This window comes from Ptychodera flava, chromosome 21, assembly GCF_041260155.1.
Source record: "Ptychodera flava strain L36383 chromosome 21, AS_Pfla_20210202, whole genome shotgun sequence".
Classification (NCBI taxonomy): domain Eukaryota; kingdom Metazoa; phylum Hemichordata; class Enteropneusta; family Ptychoderidae; genus Ptychodera; species Ptychodera flava.
Genome location: NC_091948.1, coordinates 4,300,766 through 4,323,391, shown reverse-complemented (window position 1 = coordinate 4,323,391; position 22,626 = coordinate 4,300,766). Strand labels below are relative to the sequence as shown.

At 36.3% G+C, this 22,626-nt stretch overlaps 1 protein-coding gene across 3 annotated transcripts; it reads left to right on the top strand.

Moving 5' to 3' along the window:
• The first annotated feature begins 43 nt into the window (after positions 1-43).
• LOC139121155 (beta-hexosaminidase subunit beta-like) lies at positions 44-16,828 on the top strand. Of its 3 annotated transcripts, none has more exons than XM_070685828.1 (11): positions 44-576; positions 2,259-2,324; positions 2,744-2,790; positions 3,711-3,821; positions 4,235-4,336; positions 4,896-5,212; positions 5,431-5,590; positions 12,859-13,036; positions 15,284-15,374; positions 15,527-15,631; positions 15,784-16,828. In XM_070685828.1, the coding sequence occupies exons 1-11, from the start codon at positions 129-131 to the stop codon at positions 15,845-15,847; spliced, it is 1,689 nt and encodes a 562-aa protein (XP_070541929.1). In that variant the 5' UTR covers positions 44-128; the 3' UTR covers positions 15,848-16,828. The 3 variants fall into 3 exon arrangements, 2 of the variants coding, with proteins under 2 accessions (XP_070541929.1, XP_070541930.1); XM_070685829.1 differs by lacking the exon at positions 12,859-13,036 and adding an exon at positions 14,773-14,950 and having other exon boundaries at positions 47-576; XR_011549236.1 differs by having other exon boundaries at positions 49-576; positions 12,859-14,950.
• Positions 16,829-22,626: the final 5,798 nt, after the last annotated feature.

The following is a 22,626-nucleotide window of genomic DNA, read 5'->3' as shown; positions in this document are numbered from 1 at the left end:
TTACGGGAGGACGAAGCAACCATTGACCTTGAAAGAAGTCACCTGACTAAATGCACTGACATGACTTGCACAAGATACATGCACAGGCACTTTTTACTGCAGTACAGGTAGTAGGTGCAGGTGGACAAATGGCGAGTGGGTGTAACCGCGTTTTCCTTGGAATTCTGTTTCCATGTTTTATGGTTTATTATACTCATGGGCTAACCATCGATGACGGTGTAATAAGGCAGTTTCCAGAGGACCTGCGCCATGAAAATATCCACCTTTCCAGATCAGTCGTCGACGGAACATCTGGTTCACCGTGGCCACTTCCTCAACAGATGACGAGCAACGGTTCTCAATTGTACCTTAGTTCGTTCACATTTGAGTTCAGCTACAGTATGTACAGCTGTGATATTTTGCAGAATGCCTTCCAGAGGTACCAGAAACTTATCTTTGACGGGAGAGCAGAGTACGCTAAATTGCGATTTCAATCCACCAAAATAAAGGAATCTGGAACGTTGCAACTGGGAGGACTGGTGGTAAAGCTTGACCAACCTTGCGAAGATCTCCCTGGTTTAGAGTCTAATGAATCATGTGAGTTTAATCGTGAACCTCCAATATGGTTAACCAGTCTAATACCTTTCTTTCCAAACTTAGGCGTTTTAACACTTAATAATGCATAAGGGGAAAACCATTGATTTCGGGGGGGGGGGGCTGAAATCAAATGGTTCTCCCCTAAGAAGTTTCCGTCATATTTTATATTCGATTTCATTCGTCCACCAAAGTGAGAGTTCTAACAGGAGCAAGATTCAAGTGCACTCTTTTGCTGCTGTTGTTTTCATGTTGTGAACTTCACAGTGAAATTCAAATATTAATGATAGGAAGACACAAAGGGAGATCAAAGTCCTTCATAATCAATTGAAAGGTGAATGCAATACGGTGTCAGAGTCAATGAATGGGAACTGAAGATTTTCACAAGTCTATCCTGTTCACTGTTACCATCTTCATGGAGCATCAAGCCATGAGTGGAAAAACATTCCTGGTTCAGTATTTGGTGAAAAATAATATAACTGTAGTCATAAAAGATGTTTAAGCAATAAAGCTCATCCAGCGATGGTACACCATGAGATTTAGACCAGTTCACGATATACAGTATACAATGTATGCACGAGCAATAGCGAGTGCAGATTTGAAGTGAACTGGTCAAAATCTCATGGAATACCGCCGCTGGGTGTGATTTATTACTATTATGTCATAACAGTATATTGAAATTCTGGCGTGGAACGTCAAAAACGGATTTTTACTCAAGCCGAGAGCGTGCGCGTATGCAAGCCATGGTAGATCATGAATATACCACAGTTCTTTTTGCATCTCAACTGATCAGATCCCTGTATTTGCACCATCAATATACTGGTATGATATAATTGTAATTAACAATGACCCTCGACTGACTCATAACAGGGATATGTAAAGCTTCTTCATAACCCCACAAACACTAACATGGCTTCTTCAATCTACCATGTTACATTTCGTTGATTCTCGTATTCTTTCACATGTTCATTTACAGTTAATTCATTTTTATATTACATTAAACAAAATCTTTTTACCGGTAATAATCATACTCCTTCCTCAAATTTCACACTTTGGTTCTGATATCAACCAGTGTGGCCGAATTGCTCAACAACATTTCTGCAACTTTTTTGCACATTTGTTCTATTTTAATATTTCACTACAAAATTCAAGATATGTTGGTCTGATGAATACATAGCTTATTAAGCATTATATGATACTCTCTAGTCACCAACAGTGGCAATCACTTGAACAGTATATTTTTGCCACATTTGAAATGAGCCTTACAAGTTCTAGAGTTCCATAACCCAAAAATCAGAATATGTGTATATATACTAATTGAAAACCAGTGTTGATCACCAGTGAATAAAAATTCCTTTTCCCTGTAGCTATTCAACACACAGTATATATGATCATTCAGAAAAAAAGCAAAGCAACTTCGTCAAAAGGTTTTCCATATCTGATTGACAAACCAAACAGCACATTGATGCTGTATTGCTAATGGTGGGTGGATACTTTCTGAATACCCTCATCTGAAAAATGTGACATGTTTTCAACTAATGATTTACTATGTATTATATCAACAAGTATTTGTTCCTTCTAGGTATGTGTACATAACTTTTCTGTCAAAGTGGTTGACATATTGTCTACTTGAGTGAAAAAGTCACAAATCACTATTAACCTGTATTTTCTTTATACTTTTTTAGATTCTTTAGATGTGAACAACAATGGGGCTGTACTCAGCACGTCTTCAATTTGGGGTGCTCTGAGAGGTAAGTGGTTTGAGATTGTTCACTACATCAGGGACTGAACGTCATTGTCCACTAGAGTTCATGCCAAAATTTTACTCCCAGGGTACTCAACGCTGATCCCTTCATGCAGAGTGCCATCTCAGTCTCACTTACATCATATCCTACATCACTTTGCAGGTTATGTAAACTTTTGTTGATAGTTGTCTCTCCCTTCATAGCTTCTAGGATTGCCAGGAAGAAGAAATATTCCGGCATATTTTTCAGTTTCCTGACCCTAAAATTGCTAAGTGGAAGAATTTTTCTTTATAGATAAAGAGGCTGGCACTCCAAGTTATGTGAAGTTGCCAAAGCACAATTTTAAACTGACCAAGCCCCGGATTTCTACTATACAGGAAATATGGCACATCCTCAGTAATGTTATTCTACAATATTTTTTTCAGGTCTGGAAACATTCAGTCAGCTTGTCTATGAAAATGAAGATGGTCAGGTAATGTTTGTTCAAACACTGAGATCAAATTAGATTGGATGGACAAAAATGTTACTTCTTCAATTGAATTACCATATTTTTATTATACACATATTACAAGACAACAGAGAGTTGAAATGTTTGTTAAATTTACACTGTGCCAGTAGATCCCAAGGAAAAGCTCATATTTGTGAGAGTTATAATGATTCCATCAACAAATTTTCTTTATTCATGAACAATATTGTCTTCATTTTCATGTCCTAGTTTTCATAACATTTTAGTGATTGCAGCCGTGTTTACTTGTCTATAAGACTGTCTACTCTTAGCCACTCCAAAAACAAGCACTGACGTCGACTCTTGACGTAGGAGTAGAATCCTACCTCCTTGCTCTGATCAACTTTCTAGTGCATTTATCGGTACTTAAGGTAATATGTGCCTCAAAAGTTAAAGACTTAAACTTTTGCTCAAACATTCCTCAATGAAACTTTTGACCATGGTTTCATGTATCATGTGTAAAATCGGGGTTGATTGTATGCATGGTCACCCATTCATTCAGTATCTTTCAACATGTCAAACAATATAAGTAGTATCTCGTATCAAACAAATTCATGAAAAATGGCCGACTTTGTCCCTTTAACTCTGAGGGGAAAAATAAATTTCAATTTTCAAAAAACTAAAACTTAAAACTTTTCTGTCATCAAGATCTTTAAAATGAGCCCCCACAAGTGGTAGATGGGAAGAGAACTGATAAAAGTTGAAAGCCCGAATTTCTGTCCCTGAGGCGCATTCTACCTCAATCAAGGGATCTATCCAGCAGAATAAACAACTTCATGTGTACCCATTGATTCAAATGTTTACATTAGATAGACAAAACACAAGAGGCAAGATTATGCTTATGGATATACTAGATAAGGTTATGTATTTATCATTACTGTTAACAGCAAGTGATTAATATGACTTCAATCACTGATTGGCCAAGGTTCCAGTATCGTGGTATCCTCATAGACACAGGGAGACATTTCATCACGGTGCCACTGCTACTACAAAACTTGGTATGTAGATACTCCTTAGCTTGCACTCCTTGACACTTTTTTCAAAATTGATTACAATCAGAAGATATATTCAAAATTCCTTATGATAGATTCAATGAATCCCAAGGTAAATAATATGTTCACAAGACACAAATTATGAAATGATGTACTGAATGTCACAGAAAACATTATAGTTGTCTGTGGCACTTTGCTGAACAATAGAATGTCCTCTACTTCAGCTTGCTAAAGTGATAAAGCATTATATTTCTCATTCCGTTTACATTGAAAATTTTAATCCTGAATTTCACAGCATATATCATTCTGTGCATTACTGATTACTTATTGAAAATCTTGTCTGTTTCTCAGTATTACTTAAAGTGAAACCGACTGTATCCATAGACCAGCTGTCTGCATTATTCCATTCTATTTAATAGGATGCCATGGCCTACAACAAGTTCAATGTGTTTCATTGGCACATCGTGGATGACCAGTCCTTTCCTTATCAAAGCCGTGTATTTCCAGACATGCACACCAAGGTAACCTGGGATCATCTTAGTTCAACCTTGTCTTTGTTATCCATGTGTGTCTTTGTACCAGTATTATCTAGAAAAGAAAACAGGAAGAGAGTGATGAATTATACCAATTGGTAATCATACTGCTCAGATGACAGAAAGGGTTTGAATGGTTAGGTTGATTTTTCAGGAAAGCGTTTCTTACGCATTTTAAAACATCTAGTGACATTTGTACAAATATTTTAAAATCTATGAGTGGCGTAGTAATAGCAGTGTGCATGCATGGGTATGTCTTTCATATTGTATAAAATGGAATTCTGTTTACTTTGTATTGTATAATTTAATTTAAATTCATTAATTTCTTTTATCAAACATCTGTTCTGCATTCCTACAGTGTGGTTGTTCAGAAATCAATGCATTTCTAATCAAAAACCAAAAAAAGAGGAGTATTTTCCCATCATCATGCAAGAATATCATACACATTTAATACTTCAGTCAAAAAAGTCCAGGCTAGCTTTGACTGAATTTGACTGAACATGAATAATCTAATGTCATTTATATTTGCTGTTTACTTTTGCTGAAGGGAGCTTTCAAGCCAGCATACCGCCATTCCTACACTCAAGAAGACATTGCTCTGATCATCGAGTATGGCCGCCAGCGTGGCATTCGTGTGGTGGCAGAATTCGACAGCCCGGGTCATTCCCAATCATGGGGTTTGTCACAGAAGGATTTGCTGACCCCATGTTACAGTGGAGGGAAACCAGATGGAACTTTTGGTCCCATGAATCCAATGCTGAATTCCACTTATGATTTCTTGAAGAAATTCTTCGCTGAAATTGTCAGTGTCTTCCCAGATCACTACATCCACCTAGGTGGGGATGAAGTCAGTTTTAATTGCTGGTATGTAGCATGTATAGTTCATGGTGTCTTAAACAAGAATGGTCACATCAACTTGTTATGATTATTTATAATATTATGCACATCTGACCTACCTTTCCTTGAATTGATTTCAACTAAGAAATCTGCCGTAAATTGATTTTGACTCTATATCAATATCAAGTACCAACTCGAGATTATCAGTGAGCAATGTCTCTTCTCTATGTCCTGCATCAACTCAGGAAAAGCAATCCGGACATAACTACCTTCATGCAACAGATGGGGTTTGGTGATGACTACAGTAAACTGGAAAGCTATTACATTGAGAGGTTGTTGGAAATAATGCAGACACTGAAGGCTGGCTACATCGTATGGCAAGATGTCTTTGATAACAAAGTACAGGTAATCTACTTTCTATCTCTGTGTGTCTGTTTTAGGATATGTAACTTTTGTATGCACATTTTATTCTATGACATCACAAATCAGTCAATTTGAGTTATCATACACCAAACATAAAGATAATGTTATACAATGACTTCTGATAAATACTGATATCCATATTAGAGTAATCGCTATGCTGTTAAAGGCTGCAGGCATACATTGTCAATCACTTTGCGTGGTAAGACAGAGGATGAAACTGCTGAGCCACATCGCCATCCTGAAAAAGATAGGTTCTGTGCAAAGGCCACTCTACTGTTTATGGTCTGTGATCCAATGTGATGTTGCAATTTGTCATAACAACTACACTGCTTGATGGATACAACAAGGATGCTAATAGTCCGTGGGCTGGAGGGGCCCACCGTGCACCCCCCCCACATCCCTACTACTTGGGTATTTTTTTGTTCTTTAGGACCTGCTGAACAAGAAAAAAGATGTTAACATTGGATATTTTGGGATGCACTACCTATCTGGGCTGGTTTTTGATTTGCATGTACCGCAAAAAATGGCGAAAAATGGGTAGGGGTAGGGGGTACTATATCCTCCCCTACATTGAGTAAACTAGCATGAAATAGCACAAACCATATATTTTTGGAAAGCTGAGATTCTGCTCTTTATGAGAAACACCAACTTTAGCAAATTAATTTGTGTACATAGAATAGGACGACTTTAAAATGATTTTTTTGACAATTTTGAAATTTTTTACCGAAAATACCATGTAACAATTGTGATTTACTTGTTATTAAGCAAAATTTTGACAGCTTTTTGTGTTTGAATTATTTATTCCCACATATTAACAAGAAAAAAAGTGTTAACATTAGATATTTAACTATACACTACTTCTCTTGAGTCAATTCTGAATTGCGTGTATCTGTATGGGGTGTGCAAAAGCTGGGGGTAGGGGTACAACATTCTTTCCTTGAGAGTTAACTGGCTTGATGAAGTAAACTGGCTTGAAATGCCATATACCTTATAGTTTTAGAAAGCTTAGATACTGGTCTTTCTAAAATGCATAAAGTTTTAGTGAAAAATATGACGTCATAGAATTGGATAACTTTAAATCGATTTTTTCTGGTAATTCAGTATTTTTAACCGGAAGCAAATACGATAACTATTGTTTCCTCCTTATGAAGCAAATCAAACACATTTATGGATGTTATTTACTAATTGCAATGTGCTGAAAAAGAAAATAAATGTCAAAATTGGGTATTTACCATGCATTATTGTCTCTAGTCACTAAAATAGCAAGTTTTGCTACATTGGTATATCGTGAATGGGCATTTTATTGTTATGCAATGAACTAATGCACAGCCTTAAAAAGAAGACTCGAAAACGTGCACACATAGTCATATTGCCATTTTCTCCTTCAAGTAAATAGATTATTGACGACCGTCTATTGTTATCATTTAATTTTTAAATATTTTTTTTATAAAATAATTTTGTTTAAGGCGTATTTGGAAAATTGTCTATGCCTCCTTGTCTTACTTTATGTACAGCAAGCATTACTAACGATCTATTAGGCCGAGGCTAGAGGGGCGTCTACGTGCACCTCCCCCCTCACCCCACAGGATAACAAACCTGTAATTTTCAGAAGCCTTGGGATCCCTAGAATAAGAAATGGGATTTTAAGAGACAAAATATAGGGACTCAATAGCTGTTACGGTCATGTTTTGAAGGGTACCACAAAATCACGATTTTGTGACCCACGTGGATTTTTGTCAAACCTGTCTTACGTGATCTGCTGAGCTTACTGTTTAACATGACCTAGGTTATGGGGTATCATTAGAAAGGTGATTTATTCTTCTTGAAAATGGTATATAGCAATATGCAATATCTTCTATAGTTTTCATAAAATAGGGCCATAATTTAACCCATACCCCAAAGTTTTATGTCACAAATTACTGTCAAAACTAATCTAAATTTCACCAATTATTTACCTATACATAATACAAAAGGCAATACTGTGTATTAACTTTGTGTTATTTGCTACAGGTACATGTTAGAAACCTGGAATAAACTTTAACAGAAAAATATTGGGATCCTGTAGCTGTAACAGTCATATTTTGAAGGGTACCGAAAATCACAGTATTACTGACTCACATTCGTTTTTGTTAAACCTGTCTTCTTGTAAGTCTTCTGCTGAGCTTATTTTGAACATAACGAGGCCAATGGGGTACCATTTGAAAGTTAATTTACTCTTCTTTAAAATGATATGTTGCAATATGCAATATCTTCTATAGTTTTCATGAAATAAGATCAAAACTTACCCCATACTCCAATGTTTTATGTCGCAAATTACCATCAAAACTAATCTCAAATTCTACCAATTATTTTCCTAGACACATTACAAAAGGCAATTCTTTGTATAAAATATATTTTATTTGGTACAGGGACATGTCAAAAATATGAGTTAGACTTTAAAGAGACAAAATATTGGTATTGAATGACTGTTACTGGCATGTTTTGAAGGGTACCGTGAAGTCAGAGTATTACCGACTCGCATATGTTTTTGTTAAATGTGTCGTCTTGTAAGTTTTCTGCTGAGCTTACTTTTTACCCTAGCCTAGATTATTGGCTGCCATTGGAAAGACAATTTATTTGGCTTTAAAATGGCATATTGTAATATGCAATATCTTCTATAGTTTTCATGAAATAGGACCAAACCTTACCCCATACCCCAAAGTTTTATGTCACAAATTACTGTCAAAACTAGCATTTAATTTCGATAAATTCTATAAAAAAGACAAACTTTGTATGAAACCTATTTTATTTGTTACAGAGACATTTCCAACTATGAAAGATACCATTAACAGGATAATTATTGTGATTTAATAGCTGTTAGCATCATAGTTTGAAGGATAGCAGGATATGTTGCTGAAACCCGTGAATTGTATTAAACAAGTTTCCATGAAATTTATCTGCCAACCTTTATTTTATCCGTAACGCAGATTGTAGGGTATCATTACAAAGCTTTTATCACTCTTTATTTTAGCATATGATAAAGTGCATTATCATCTGAAGTTGTAATGAAATGGCAAAAAAACTTACCCCAGCCCTTAGTTATATTTGCAAACTACATCTGTTCGAAAACTTTGCAGTTTGCGAATTTGGGATATGGGGTAAGTCTGGTCCTATTTAATGAAAACTATTAAAGGTATTTCATATTACAATATGTCACTTTAAGGCAAAATAAATTTTCTTTCCAATGATAGCCTATAAGATAGGTTAGAGTAAAAAGTAAGCTTAGCAGATGACTTACAAGATGACACATTTAACAAAAACACATACGAGTGGGCAAGGCTGAGACTTTACAGTACCCTTCAAAACATGACTTTAACAACCATTCATTCCCAATATTTTGTCTGTTAAAAGTCTATCTAATATTTGTAACATATCTCTGTAGCAAATAAAACAGATTTCATACAAATCATTGCCTTTTGTAGTATGTCTAGGTAAAAGTTTGGTAGAATTTGAGATTATTGGTGATAGTAATTTGCAATATAAACTTAGGGGTATGGGGTAAGTTTTGGTCTTATTTCATGAAAACTATAGAAGATATTGCATATTGCAACATATCATTTTAAAGAAGAGTAAATTAACTTTCAAATGGTACCCCATTGGCCTCGTTATGTTCAAAATAAGCTCAGCAGAAGACTTACAAGAAGACCTGTTTAACAAAAACGAAAGTGAGTCAGTAATACTGTGATTTTTCGGTACCCTTCAAAATATGACTGTTACAGCTACAGGATCCCAATATTTTTTCTGTTAAAAGTTTATTCCAAGTTTCTAACATGTACCTGTAGCAAATAACACAAAGTTAATACACAGTATTGCCTTTTGTATTATGTATAGGTAAATAATTGGTGAAATTTAGATTAGTTTTGACAGTAATTTGTGACATAAAACTTTGGGGTATGGGGTAAATTATGGCCCTATTTTATGAAAACTATAGAAGATATTGCATATTGCTATATACCATTTTCAAGAAGAATAAATCACCTTTCTAATGATACCCATAACCTAGGTCATGTTAAACAGTAAGCTCAGCAGATCACGTAAGACAGGTTTGACAAAAATCCACGTGGGTCACAAAATCGTGATTTTGTGGTACCCTTCAAAACATGACCGTAATAGCTATTGAGTCCCTATATTTTGTCTGTTAAAATCCCATTTCTTATTCTAGGGATCCCAAGGCTTCTGAAAATTACAGGTTTGTTATCCTGTGGGGTGAGGGGGGGGGAGGTGCACGTAGACGCCCCTCTAGCCTCGGCCTAATAGATCGTTAGTAATGCTTGCTGTACATAAAGTAAGACAAGGAGGCATAGACAATTTTCCAAATACGCCTTAAACAAAATTATTTTATAAAAAAATATTTAAAATTAAATGATAACAATAGACAGTCGTCAATAATCTATTTACTTGAAGGAGAAAATGGCAATATGACTATGTGTGCACGTTTTCGAGTCTTCTTTTTAAGGCTGTGCATTAGTTCATTGCATAACAATAAAATGCCCATTCACGATATACCAATGTAGCAAAACTTGCTATTTTAGTGACTAGAGACAATAATGCATGGTAAATACCCAATTTTGACATTTATTTTCTTTTTCAGCACATTGCAATTAGTAAATAACATCCATAAATGTGTTTGATTTGCTTCATAAGGAGGAAACAATAGTTATCGTATTTTCTTCCGGTTAAAAATACTGAATTACCAGAAAAATCGATTTAAAGTTATCCAATTCTATGACGTCATATTTTTTCACTAAAACTTTATGCATTTTAGAAAGACCAGTATCTAAGCTTTCTAAAACTATAAGGTATATGGCATTTCAAGCCAGTTTACTTCATCAAGGAAAGAATGTTGTACCCCTACCCCCAGCTTTTGCACACCCCATACAGATACACGCAATTCAGAATTGACTCAAGAGAAGTAGTGTATAGTTAAATATCTAATGTTAACACTTTTTTTCTTGTTTAATATGTGGGAATAAATAATTCAAACACAAAAAGCTGTCAAAATTTTGCTTAATAACAAGTAAATCACAATTGTTACATGGTATTTTCGGTAAAAAATTTCAAAATTGTCAAAAAAATTCATTTTAAAGTCGTCCTATTCTATGTACACAAATTAATTTTGCTAAAGTTGGTGTTTCTCATAAAGAGCAGAATCTCAGCTTTCCAAAAATGTATGGTTTGTGCTATTTCATGCTAGTTTTCTCAATGTAGGGGAGGATGTAGTACCCCCTACCCCTACCCATTTTTCGCCATTTTTTGCGGTACATACAAATCAAAAACCAGCCCAGATAGGTAGTGCATCCCAAAATATCCAATGTTAACATCTTTTTTCTTGTTCAGCAGGTCCTAAAGAACAAAAAAATACCCAAGTAGTAGGGATGTGGGGGGGGGTGCACGGTGGGCCCCTCCAGCCCACGGACTATAATGCATAAATCCCATCCATGGCCAGTAGTCAAGAATTCTGCACGTTTTACATTTTTTTCATTTATCCTTGCACGAAATACATTCTTTACATTTAATACATTTTTTACATTTTTTACATGAAAGGTCTGCACGAAATACATTCTTTACATTTAATACATTCTTTACATTTATGTCACGAAAGGTCAGGTCTAGCTGGGCTTGCACGAAATACATTCTTTACATTTAATACATTTTTTACATTTATTACATGAAAGGTCTGCACGAAATACGTTCTTTACATTTAATACATTTTTTTAACAGATGTCCGTACGAAATACACCGAACTCTCGGGCCTTATTCGGGAGTTATCAGACATCATCGGGAGTTTGGTCCGGTCTTGCACGAAATGCATTTTTTACATTTAATACATTCTTTACATTTTTTACATTTAGTACATGAAAGGTCTTCACGAAATGCATTTTTTACATTTAATACATTTTTTACATTTATAACATGAAAGGACTGCACGAAATACATTCTAAGGTCGGGTCGGATCTAGCTGTGCTTACAGGAAATACATTCTTTACATTTAATACATTCTTTACATGAAAGGTCTGCACGAATTACATTCTTTACATTAAATGCTCTTTTTCATAACATGTTCGCACAAACTATCAGGACTTGGTTGGGAGGGACGGTCTGACCTCATCATGAGTTTAGGTGGGTCTTGCCTGAAATACATTCTTTACAATTAATAAATTTTGTCGTAAAAATGTCCGCATGTAAGACACGTAACAGAGGCCGTGGTTTAACTATCTGGACTTCGACATAGCCATAGGTGTGAATGGGTGCTGAATAACAATAGATTATGTAGCACTTTGTCGAGTCAAACTTGTTCTAAGCGTCGCTCAGAGTTAATGTACGTTGTGCTAGGACAATTTTCGCCCATTTTGAACTTTTACAAGCCACATCTACAACCCGCCCCGACCTTATGATGTATTTCGTGCAGAGCTTTCATTAGATTGTATTAAATGTAAAAAAAGTATTTCTTGCAGACCTTTCGTGTAAAAAATATATTAAATGTAAAGAATGTATTTCGTCCAGACCTTTCGTGTCATAAATGTAAAAAATGTCAAATTGGCAACTATTGGCCATAGCTTATAAATCCCACACATGGCATTAGAAACATGTGGAAACAGATTAATATCCACCATGACAGAAAGAATCAATCCTGGTCTCAGAAATCAAGAGTGATCTCAAGCACTTACAGTTGTATGCTTTGACACATTGGTATTGCACAAACTAGACATATTGTCTAAATTGAGGTGTTGCCAACACTGTCAGGTGTAATTATCAGCTGAGCAGTAATTCCAGTTGATCTCTGAGAAGTCAACTCTGCCAAAGTTGAAACATTGTCTTGCAGGAGGTCAGAACAAAACAACTACGACTGAAGGGAGGTGATACGTCTCAGACAGTTAGCTGGCTGTATGTGGCTGTGGAGTTGTTTCGACTACGTCTGACCTCCTGCTAGGCAATCTTTCAACTTTTGCAGAGTTGATTCCTTTATGATAGACTCATATTACCGCCTAGCTGATAGTTACGCCTGACAGTGTTGATAACACCTCAATTTAGACAAGATGCTTAGTTTGTCTATTGCCAGTTGGTCAATGCAAACCACTGTAAAACCAGACCTATAGCACCACAAACAAATAGTGTGCAGGTGTTGGAGATTGTCATGATTAAAGTTTGAACATCACATACACTATCTCATTATACACCTAAAAGACTGATTAAAATGTATATTCCTGCAGGTAAGCTCTGACGTGATCTTTCATGTTTGGAAAGGGGTATATGCTGACGAATTGGCGAAAATCACAAAGGCTGGATTTCAAGCTTTGCTCTCCGCGGGATGGTATCTGAATCACGTTATTGATCCTTATAGCCATCCATGGAAAACTTACTACCACCAAGATCCACAAGACTTTGAAGGTAGCTTTCTTTGAGAAGGAAAATTTAGAGCTATCATTCAAATGTAAAGAAAAAGCTTTGCTTTGTTTGGAGTAGGTTTTGTGCCAAACTGTATCACCAGTGTCAGGTGGTAAAAAAGCAAAACTGTAGTGAAGAAAAACAAAAAGCATGCTATTTACCTGTGTTGTCAATGCCTGTTATCATAAAAGCTTCATAACTTGTTTGCTGCCTGTACTTCTATCTGTCTTAGCCATAGATTGCTTAAGTTTTTGCCTTCACTGATATGTTTGGCTCAAATGTACTAAAATTTATGTAGCTTTGGGAGCAAAGGGAATCAGTTGGCATATATTAGTAACCAATACATGCAGATGACATATGTGTCTAATCCCATGAGCCATAGCATGTATTACCCCCTGGTATTTGGTGTTTCTGTATTGTACGTTGAAGATGGTATTTTTGTTCAAAAGAAGATGTTATTTCAAAGTAGGAAAATGAGCTAAAAATAGAAATTGGTGTACAATCAAAAACGGGTCTTATGTTCGCAAATGCCTAAAATGTGGTCAGATCTGTTCATTTTATACCATAATGACGATTGCACTTTTAAAATTTTTAGTGCATTTTTTGTGCTTCAGTTGATTTCATAGGTCACAACATATCATATAAAGTACATATTTATTTGCATTGAAAAATTAGTGAATTACATTTTCTTGGATAATTTTTTTAACTTCTGGTTGGCAAAATGTTCTTCACAAAATCACCTGTCCAATTGGTGTGCAGTATGTATCTCAGGATTGTACTTATCTGATTTCTTCACATTTTAAAGAAAAGACTTATTGCTTGTAGTGTAAAATATTTACAGAAATATTTTGCCCTATTTCTTTGGACATTGTTTCCCAGATTTTTCAGAAAGTTTTCATTTATCTGTCTTTTCATTTATCTGTCTTTGAATTATGGCAAAATTGGCAACATGGAAGATACTGTGTTTTTGTGAGTACGGCATTTCAAAACCAATGATCCAGTTGCTTCAAAATATGATTTCCAGGCAGGTTCCGTATAATGTTCTTCTGATTCACAGTTTTCTGAATGATAACAAAGTTTTCAACGTTGTCTGTGTCATTTTTGGTCAGAAAGTATTCTCCTCAGGAAATCTTTTCCAATTTGGTTCAGATTGTTTTTAGCTGTCTGGTGATGCTCTCATTAAGATTTATTCAAGTTGTGACAAAGTATCACAACTGTGTTTTGAGGATAAAAAAAATCGTTTCAGAAGTTTCCCAACCACGAGCCATAAAATATGGCCATTCGGTTCCTTTTGATGCTGTCTTTCTAGTTTGTGTAAATTCTACCAAAATGAGACTTTGAATATGCTATCATAACTTATCTACATATCTTATGCTTCAAGTCCTGGTAGGGTTTGTGGTCTCGTGAAATGGACTATGGTGAGAGTAAGGACACTTACCAGAACAAGCCACACACAACACTGGGATAATCATGTAACAGACACAACCTGATTGATGCCAATTTTTCATGCCAGTTTTCAATTTGTTAACATTCCATTATTTTCAGGAGGGAAAAATCTGAACATTGTCTTAATTATATATCAAAGTTTAATATTTTGATGAATAAGATTAAGCTGTTATGAAAATTGATCCAAAGGTTTGTTCATAGCCAGAAATCTTATCATTTTGGACTGTAATAAGATTATTATCTTGTAGTACAGTTTTTTGCTTGCATGTCTGCATTTCATTAAATTTTTCCAGGTTGAGCCTGATACTTTGATTCATGTTTGGAAAGGTGGCTACCAGGATGAGCTGGGAAGTGTCACTAAAGCTGGCCACCAAACTATCTTGTCATCCCCCTGGTATTTAAATTATGTCAAAGATCCATATGATCGAGACTGGAAGAATTACTATAAAGCTGATCCACAGAATTTCTCTGGTATGTCCTTGTTTCCAGTATGTCAGGAAAACAAGCTTTTTCCACAGTTTATCACGTACTCCACCTCCTCCCTGGCCAACATTATCCCTACTGAGCATATAGTTTGCATCTGTAGAGCTTCATCCTGTAATATTAATATAAACATTGTATTGCCAATCATCATATTTCTATGCACTCATAAAAGTAATTGCATATGTATGTGCTTAAGTGGTTAACAGCTAGTCCAGTGTGTCTTAAAACATTAAGAAATCACAAATGACCCATGAATTTTTATTGGTCCACTTTTCTTTTAAAATTTTTTAATCAGAGTGACTTTCTGTCTTTTGTAAACAGGCACCCAACAGCAGAAAGATCTGGTACTAGGTGGTGAGGCTTGCATGTGGGGAGAATACGCTGATGGCACCAATGTGATACAGAGACTCTGGTAAGTAATGTAAATTTAGTTATCTTATCAATTTAAAATTGTGCTATTCAAAAATTTGTTTCAGGTTTTTCGTTCAAAACAGCATTTTATTGATGTCTTTCTGGCTCTCTCTCTCTCTCTCTCTCTCTCTCTCTGGCTCTTTGTCCTTCTAGGCCACTGGCTGGTACTGTTGGTGAGCGTCTGTGGAGTGCAGCTGATGTTACTGATGTCAAGACTGCTGGTCCCCGACTTGTTGAACAAAGATGCCGTATGGTCAGGTTGGTCAAACCACTCATTACGTTGGCATATGCTTTCTTTGAAAACAAAACTTTATGGTTATAACACCAGTCAATTTATATTAATCATCACTGTGTGTATTTCGGAAATTTTTTTGTCAATTGTGATATTCTTTTCTCAATTAATTTTTCAGACGAGGAATTCAAGCAGAGCCAGTGGTAGGACCAGGCTATTGTTTGTATGAATATTCGCCGTAGCTCACCAAAATGTATGCGTTGTATTATAAAGTACAGATGTGGATATAAAAATTAGCAACCTGCTGTTCTCTATTTTTTCTGTTTGTGACTTTGCATGGTATTTTCTCAAATAAACATGACTGCAATATTTTTCAGTACATTTACAGCCTGTTGCTACTTAACTTCCCGTTTTGATTTAGCAGGGTTTTTGTTAAGGATTTGGAACATTACATGGTAAATGATTTGGGAACCCTCGTAACATTTCTGCAGTCCCCAAATCTGATTGCATCGATATACCAAGGGGAACCCCGGTAAAATGACTGGGGAAGCCCAGTAACATTTACCTGCCTACTGTCCTTGACAAAAACACTGTCTATATAAAGTATTTTACAGTATATCATTACCATTTATCAGGTTCAATGCTTACCCATTCACGTCAAACACGGTATGTGGTCCAGATTTTGGTCAAAGTTCTGATGGACTGACATTTTGTGGAGGGACCGTGGTTCTACCTTACGGTAGAATGCACTTTGAGGACACATATTTGGACTCCAATAATAATATTGGAAATTCTTAAAGAGAGGTCAACTGTAAATTCATGGAATAATGCGAGTACTGTCAACTAAATCCAGTCTTCTAATCGTTTATGTACCCAAAGTTGAGAAAAAAGTCTTCATTTTGAGCAATATGTTTCCTTTCCTCTAGTGTGAATCGACCACTCACAATCTTTATCAAGCTTTTAAGTTATCCTTCTTTGTTTCACTTTTCATATTTCGTGGCAAAACTTAAGCTTTTCCACAAAATTTAACATGGTTATATGCAAGTGCATTCAGATTTATGTTTTTAGATTATATTTTTAAATGTGATAGATTCAAGTCATCTTTGTATGTTTATAATTGTGCAAAGAAATTGATTACTCTTATAATTACAGCAAGCTCTTTGTATATTTTTGCAATGCCATTTTAATTTGTCAAAAATAAAAGACATTAGACGTTATTTAGATATCTTGTCTCATAGTCATAATTGTTTCCGAAAATTGAACTTCTTAGAATTTTAAATATAGAATCAATGGAGTAGAATTCACAGATACATATATCAGATATATGTGTTAGCCAATATATCAGATATATGTGTTAGCCAATATATCAGATATATGTGTTAGCCAATCTTTTTGAATCTCTTGCCCTATTTTCAAATGGTTTACCTTTCTCACCACTGAACTATTGGTTCACTTTTTTGTTTGCCATTCTCGTGATAAATTTAGTTGTTTCAAATTTTGAAGCAAAGAAGTACCAAAATTCAAGCGGGTCCCAAAACCCGGACCGAGACGAGTCGAGACGCAACGAGACCATAATGACCCCTCAGGCCAGGCGTTGTAAATACATCATAATACAATACTACAGAAAGCTTGCAGTTTGTTGAGAGTGTCAAAGATCGATTAACAAAGCAAGAGATAGCACAATCAACGATTGGAAGAACTGAAAAAAGATTTGTTGAGGTTTTTCAACTTGAGTTCAAGGCGAGCTCAAAACATGCGAACTGCAACGCGACGTCGGCATTATGGCTTAATAAGCGATAAGCGCCAGATTCAGATTCTACTATAATATCTACTGTGAATTCAAAATAGGTAACCTTGTATTAGAAACATACATACATCATTTTTAGCTACTATAGACTATAGTCTATAGAAGTTATTGGGATGGGTATCCGTCCGGCGTCAGTCTGTCTGTATGTATGTATGTATGTATGTATGTATGTATGTCCGTTTGTGAGGCGTCCGTCCACTCAAATATCTTGAGAACCGCAGTACTTACTGATTTGATATTTGTTGTGTAGATGAAAAATATGATTTTGAGAAACTATTTTTTTAATTTTTTGATATTGTTGAAAATAGGCAAATTAATGCCAAAAAAGGTGTTTTTGGTAAAAAATCTTCTTCTTCATAACCGCTGGTCAGACAGCTTTGTTATTTGGTATACAGGTCCCTAGGGATAACCCAACTTAGATTTGTTCAAATTGTGATGAAATATGCAAATGTGTATTTTTAAGGAATTTTTTTGTCATTTTTGGTCAAAATTTGACTTACATTGTATGTAATTCTTGTACTTTATAAACCCTATCAATTCACCCAGAAAAAAATAATTAATATGATTTTAAATAATTGAATTAATTAGGAAATCATCAAAGCCAAATAATTTTAGTGTGGAATTATCAGAAGTTCAACTTTTTTTGACAGTTCATAGTGAAATGCTTACCATCTTGGAGGATTAAAACATGTAAAGGCAACTTTCCTGAATCCCAACTTTGATATATTCTGAACCACCATTTATGTTATCTAAAAGAAATTGCTCATAATAGTTTGTCATGATAGGGTGGTCAAATAAATAGAGATAGAGAAAGTTCTAATTTCCATTTATGGTTGACTTGGTAAGGATAAAAAAGATTACTTTTTGAGGAAAAAAATAGAGTGGTCAATTAAAAGAGTGGTCAAAGTGATAGGGTTTTTATGGTAAAGCTGGGCTGTAAGATTCCTCATGTGCTATTTATAGCAATTATGCAATCTGTGTAAACAGTGCAATGAAAGTGTAACATGATTCCTTATGATGCTTTTGATGACCTTGAACTTCTTAAGTTACAAACATTTGTCTCTTCAGTGTGCTTCTCTTGAGTACGTACAGTCTCGACTTATTCAACAGGACTTACTTACAATGTTAATTTGAAAGTTAAAATGTGCTTGGTAAATAGGATGAAAATACAGATATAGATAACCAGCTGAAGATTCTTTATAACCTGACAGATATGCTGTATTATTATGACGTAAATCTTGATTTAAGCAAGACTTGTTTACTTTAATTAGAATGTAATTAACTCTCGTTTATTTGCTATTATAGACTAATATAGTCTGATGAAATATGCAAATCTGTATTTTTACTGAATTTTTTTCCATTTTTGGTCAGGCCATCCTGAAATGAGCTATCAAAGATATCCACCTTCTTCATCAATACATGTGTCACAAAAGGTTATTCTCTACATAACACAGCAAAACTCTGTCAACTGTTGAGTTGCTTGTTTTTTCAAAACTGCTGGTCAGACAGCTCTAATATTTGGTTTACATGTCCCTAGGATGACCTTAGTGAGATAATTTCATACAGTCAGGAAATACTTAATTTGTATCCATGTCTATAGTAGATTCAGGGACTTTGGCCCTATGTTTTAGAAATTAGATTCACCATTTATAAACACATTATAGGAAAGTTAACTGAGAGCTCATATGTTTAATTTTATTACAGTGGCTCTGCACCATTTTTCTACATGACCGATACTACAGTACAGGTACGTTATGTGTTTGGAATCTGAGGCAGCCTCAGATTAAGATTCAGATTCGGAGGGCTATGTAACCACTGACTAGAATGTACGAAAATGAACAAGCATAAGTCGATGGTAGGAGTGGGTATAACTTCTTTGACTAACTAAGACAGAAGTGGAACAACGTCCTTTTTTCCTCGTGGCATTGATACAGATGCTGCCTATGTGCAAAAAAAACCGTAACTTTTCTATCAGTAAGGAGGTCTTTTGGTCTCGTCTCGACTCGTCTCGATCCGGGTTTTGGGACTCGCCCAAAATTTAAGTGTTTATTGAACTGCCATGAAAACGGGACTTGGTAATGCAACCTGTAGGGCAATTGTTTTAAGAACAGCAATGGAATTTACATCATGTAAGGTTTCATGCAACGCACATTAAGACGAACTACCTTTAAAAGTTTATGAATGAACTTTTCTGAGAGCCAAATCTCGACAGGGAGCTCATGCCAACAGGAGGGCGCCTAAAAATTTCGTGACGTGAACATCAGACAACGACTGAAACCTTTATCATGCACCCACACAACCAGTGAGTAATATTCGAAAATTCTAGACCGAAATATCAACTTTCATGAAGTGAGAGTTAAACTCTTGGCTACCAAAGGCTCGATATATAATTTAATTTGACAATAATTTACAAGTGGCATACCCATAAGTAATGATCGTAACGATCAAAATCGTCGTACGCAAAACACAGACGCCTAGTAATTGCGACGCTGACTAACTAACAACATGAAACCAAAATAAATCTCAACTTACTTTCAGTCACTTTCACAATATCCGACTGTGTAGGTTTTTGAGTAGGGTGAAGCACAGCAGGGGCCAGTAATTGGGGTTAGCTGACCAAATTGTCGGGACTTCTGACTTCTGACTCGCTCCGTTCTGACAGGTTTCCTCAGTTCTCTCATTTGTACGGTGGCCCCTACACGCCAGGGAACTCTACTACTTTTGAATATAAACTCTAATTTTTCTTGACAATATCTTTAATATTTGTAAGAGATTTTATTTCTCCACCGCAGACTTTTAATTTTGTACGGGCAACATTATCTTAACATTATCTTAACTTTAACTTCTCGAAAGTAGTTTTAGTTTTAACAATAAAGAAAGTATGTTTCTCAAAAGTATTTTTTATTTTGTAAAACAAACGGAAAATTTTTTCAAGATAACAGACTCCCCTACACGTCATGGAAATTTATTACTTTTGAACATAAACTCATATTTCTTGACAATATATTTAATATTTGTAAGAAATTTTATTTCTCCACAGCAAACTTTTATTTCTGAACGGGGAAACTTTATTTTTGGGGTAAACTGTTTTTAAAAACTTTTAACAAAAACACTTTAACTTAAAAAGTAGCTTTAACTTTGAACAAAGTATTTGTTTCTCAAAAACGTTTTTTATTTCAAAAAGAAGTAAAAATTGTTCACAGCAAGAGTTGGAGATTTTAGCTAAGTGCGAACTGAGTTACTTAAATGACATAACCTTATGTCTTTAGAGCAGAAAACTTAAATTCTTAAAGAAAAGTTTTATTTTTCCAAGAGTAAAATTAATTTCTTTATGGAAAAATGATTTTCTCAGAGCAGCAAATTGAAATACAGAGAATAAAACTTTTTTCTCAATGGAGAGAAATTATTTTCTAAAGACAACAAAACTAATTCTTTCAAGATATATTTTCTACATATGAGTGTGGTTTAAGAATTTGGTAAAACTGAACTGAGAAAGAACGAAAAAGGAAGGATGAAAAAGTCAAACTTACTTTTCTTCAGAGCGAAATTTATTTCTGAGAGGAGAAATATTTCATGTGAGGGCGCAATTACCTATAATGCATAGCAAACTCTTTCATAGCGAGAGTAAACATATTTTGGGGAAGAGTAAAACATTTTTCCGACGAGCAAAACTATTTTAACGGCGGCGGAAGTTAAAGTATCCCAGCATGCAACACCCAAGTTTGATGACCCAGAGTCTCCGAGTTGGTAGCCGGTATCAGACATTTCGTGTTCGTGTCGGCTACATGGACGATCTGCTGTCCGAGGCAACCATGACTGACTTCATCGGCGATACGGGCACGCCAGCCCGGCCCTACCCTGCCTGCGTACGATGCTGTGTGTTGGGGCCGTATAACGCCGGGAACTCACAACATCGTACACAGGGCTACGGGCACGCGGGTCAGTTGCCACTTGTCTGAGTCCCCGAAGAACGGTTTTATGTTTGAGTGATTCGTCCTGACGGCAGACGGTGTGCGACGGGACCGCATTGGGGTTCTTCATTAGCTCTGCATGGCATAGCCCTGCGTACAGGTCTGTGTGTTCCTGGCGTTATATGAACACACAGACCTGTACGCAGGGCTATGCATGGCAGGGCTGTGTGTTACCGGCGTTATACAGTCTTCCACCACATAACACCGGTAACACAGCCAATGTGTGTAATATTCATCTTTTCTAAGAGGAGAAGCCAGATTCGTAATTTATAGAAACTGAAACTGAACCGAGCCTGCCAGATTTGACCACAGTCGCGGACTGGTTTTGACTTTCACGTGTGGTTTGCGGGGTCAAAAACGTGAAAGTCAACCAGCCCGTAAAAGGCATATCCCGTCCGAAAACACCACAGCTGTGGACCCACAACTACTGTATTGAACCACGCTCGACTGTGGTCAAATCTGGCGGGCCAGGTTCAGTTTCAGTCGAAGACTCTATCAATTACGAATCTGGCTTATAGAAAAGATGACTATCACACAACATAACATTAACAACACAGCAACTGATGAAGGAATAGCTCTGCATGGCAGGGCTGTGTGTTACCGGCGTTTTGTGGTGGGAGGCCGTATAACGCCGGTAACACACAGCCCATGCAGAGCTAATGAAGGAACCCAATGCGGTCCATCCCGTCGCACAACGTCTGCAGTCAGGACGAATCACTCAAACACAAAACCGTTCTTCGGGGACTCAGACATGTGGCAACTGTTGAACTGACTCGTTTGCGTGCCCGTGCCCATAGCCCTGCGTACGATGCTGTGTGTTCCTGGCGTTATACGGCCCAGCAGGCAGGGTAGGGCCACAGGTTATCGTCGTAACGTTGCTTGGATAGTCGTTCGAGGCGGGCGGCCACAGGTCGCTGTTTACTTGGTCGCTGTTTACTTGGTTTCTTTTTTGCAAGTAAACGGCGACCTGCGGCCGCCCGCCTCGAACGACTATCCAAGCAACATTACGATAACCTGTGGATAGGGCCGGGCTAGCTGCAGTACAGTACGGCAAACCGTCTGACCCAAATACCCAGGTAAAACCTCGATATTGTACTGCAGCTAGGGCCAGGTTAGCGTGCCTGTATCGCCGATGAAGTCAGTCATGGTTGTCTTGGAGACTATGGGTCATCAAACTTGGATGTTGCATGGTGGGATATTTTAACTTCCGCCGCCGTTAAAATAAAGTTTTGCTCGTCGGAAA

Bases quoted from the DNA above. Each gene is read 5' to 3' on its own strand.
- LOC139121155 (XM_070685828.1), top strand. From the start codon at position 129: ATGGCGAGTGGGTGTAACCGCGTTTTCCTTGGAATTCTGTTTCCATGT. The intron at 577-2,258 runs GTGAGTTTAATC...ATACTTTTTTAG, and splicing joins TTTAGAGTCTAATGAATCAT to ATTCTTTAGATGTGAACAAC. The intron at 5,591-12,858 runs GTAATCTACTTT...ATATTCCTGCAG, and splicing joins TCTTTGATAACAAAGTACAG to GTAAGCTCTGACGTGATCTT.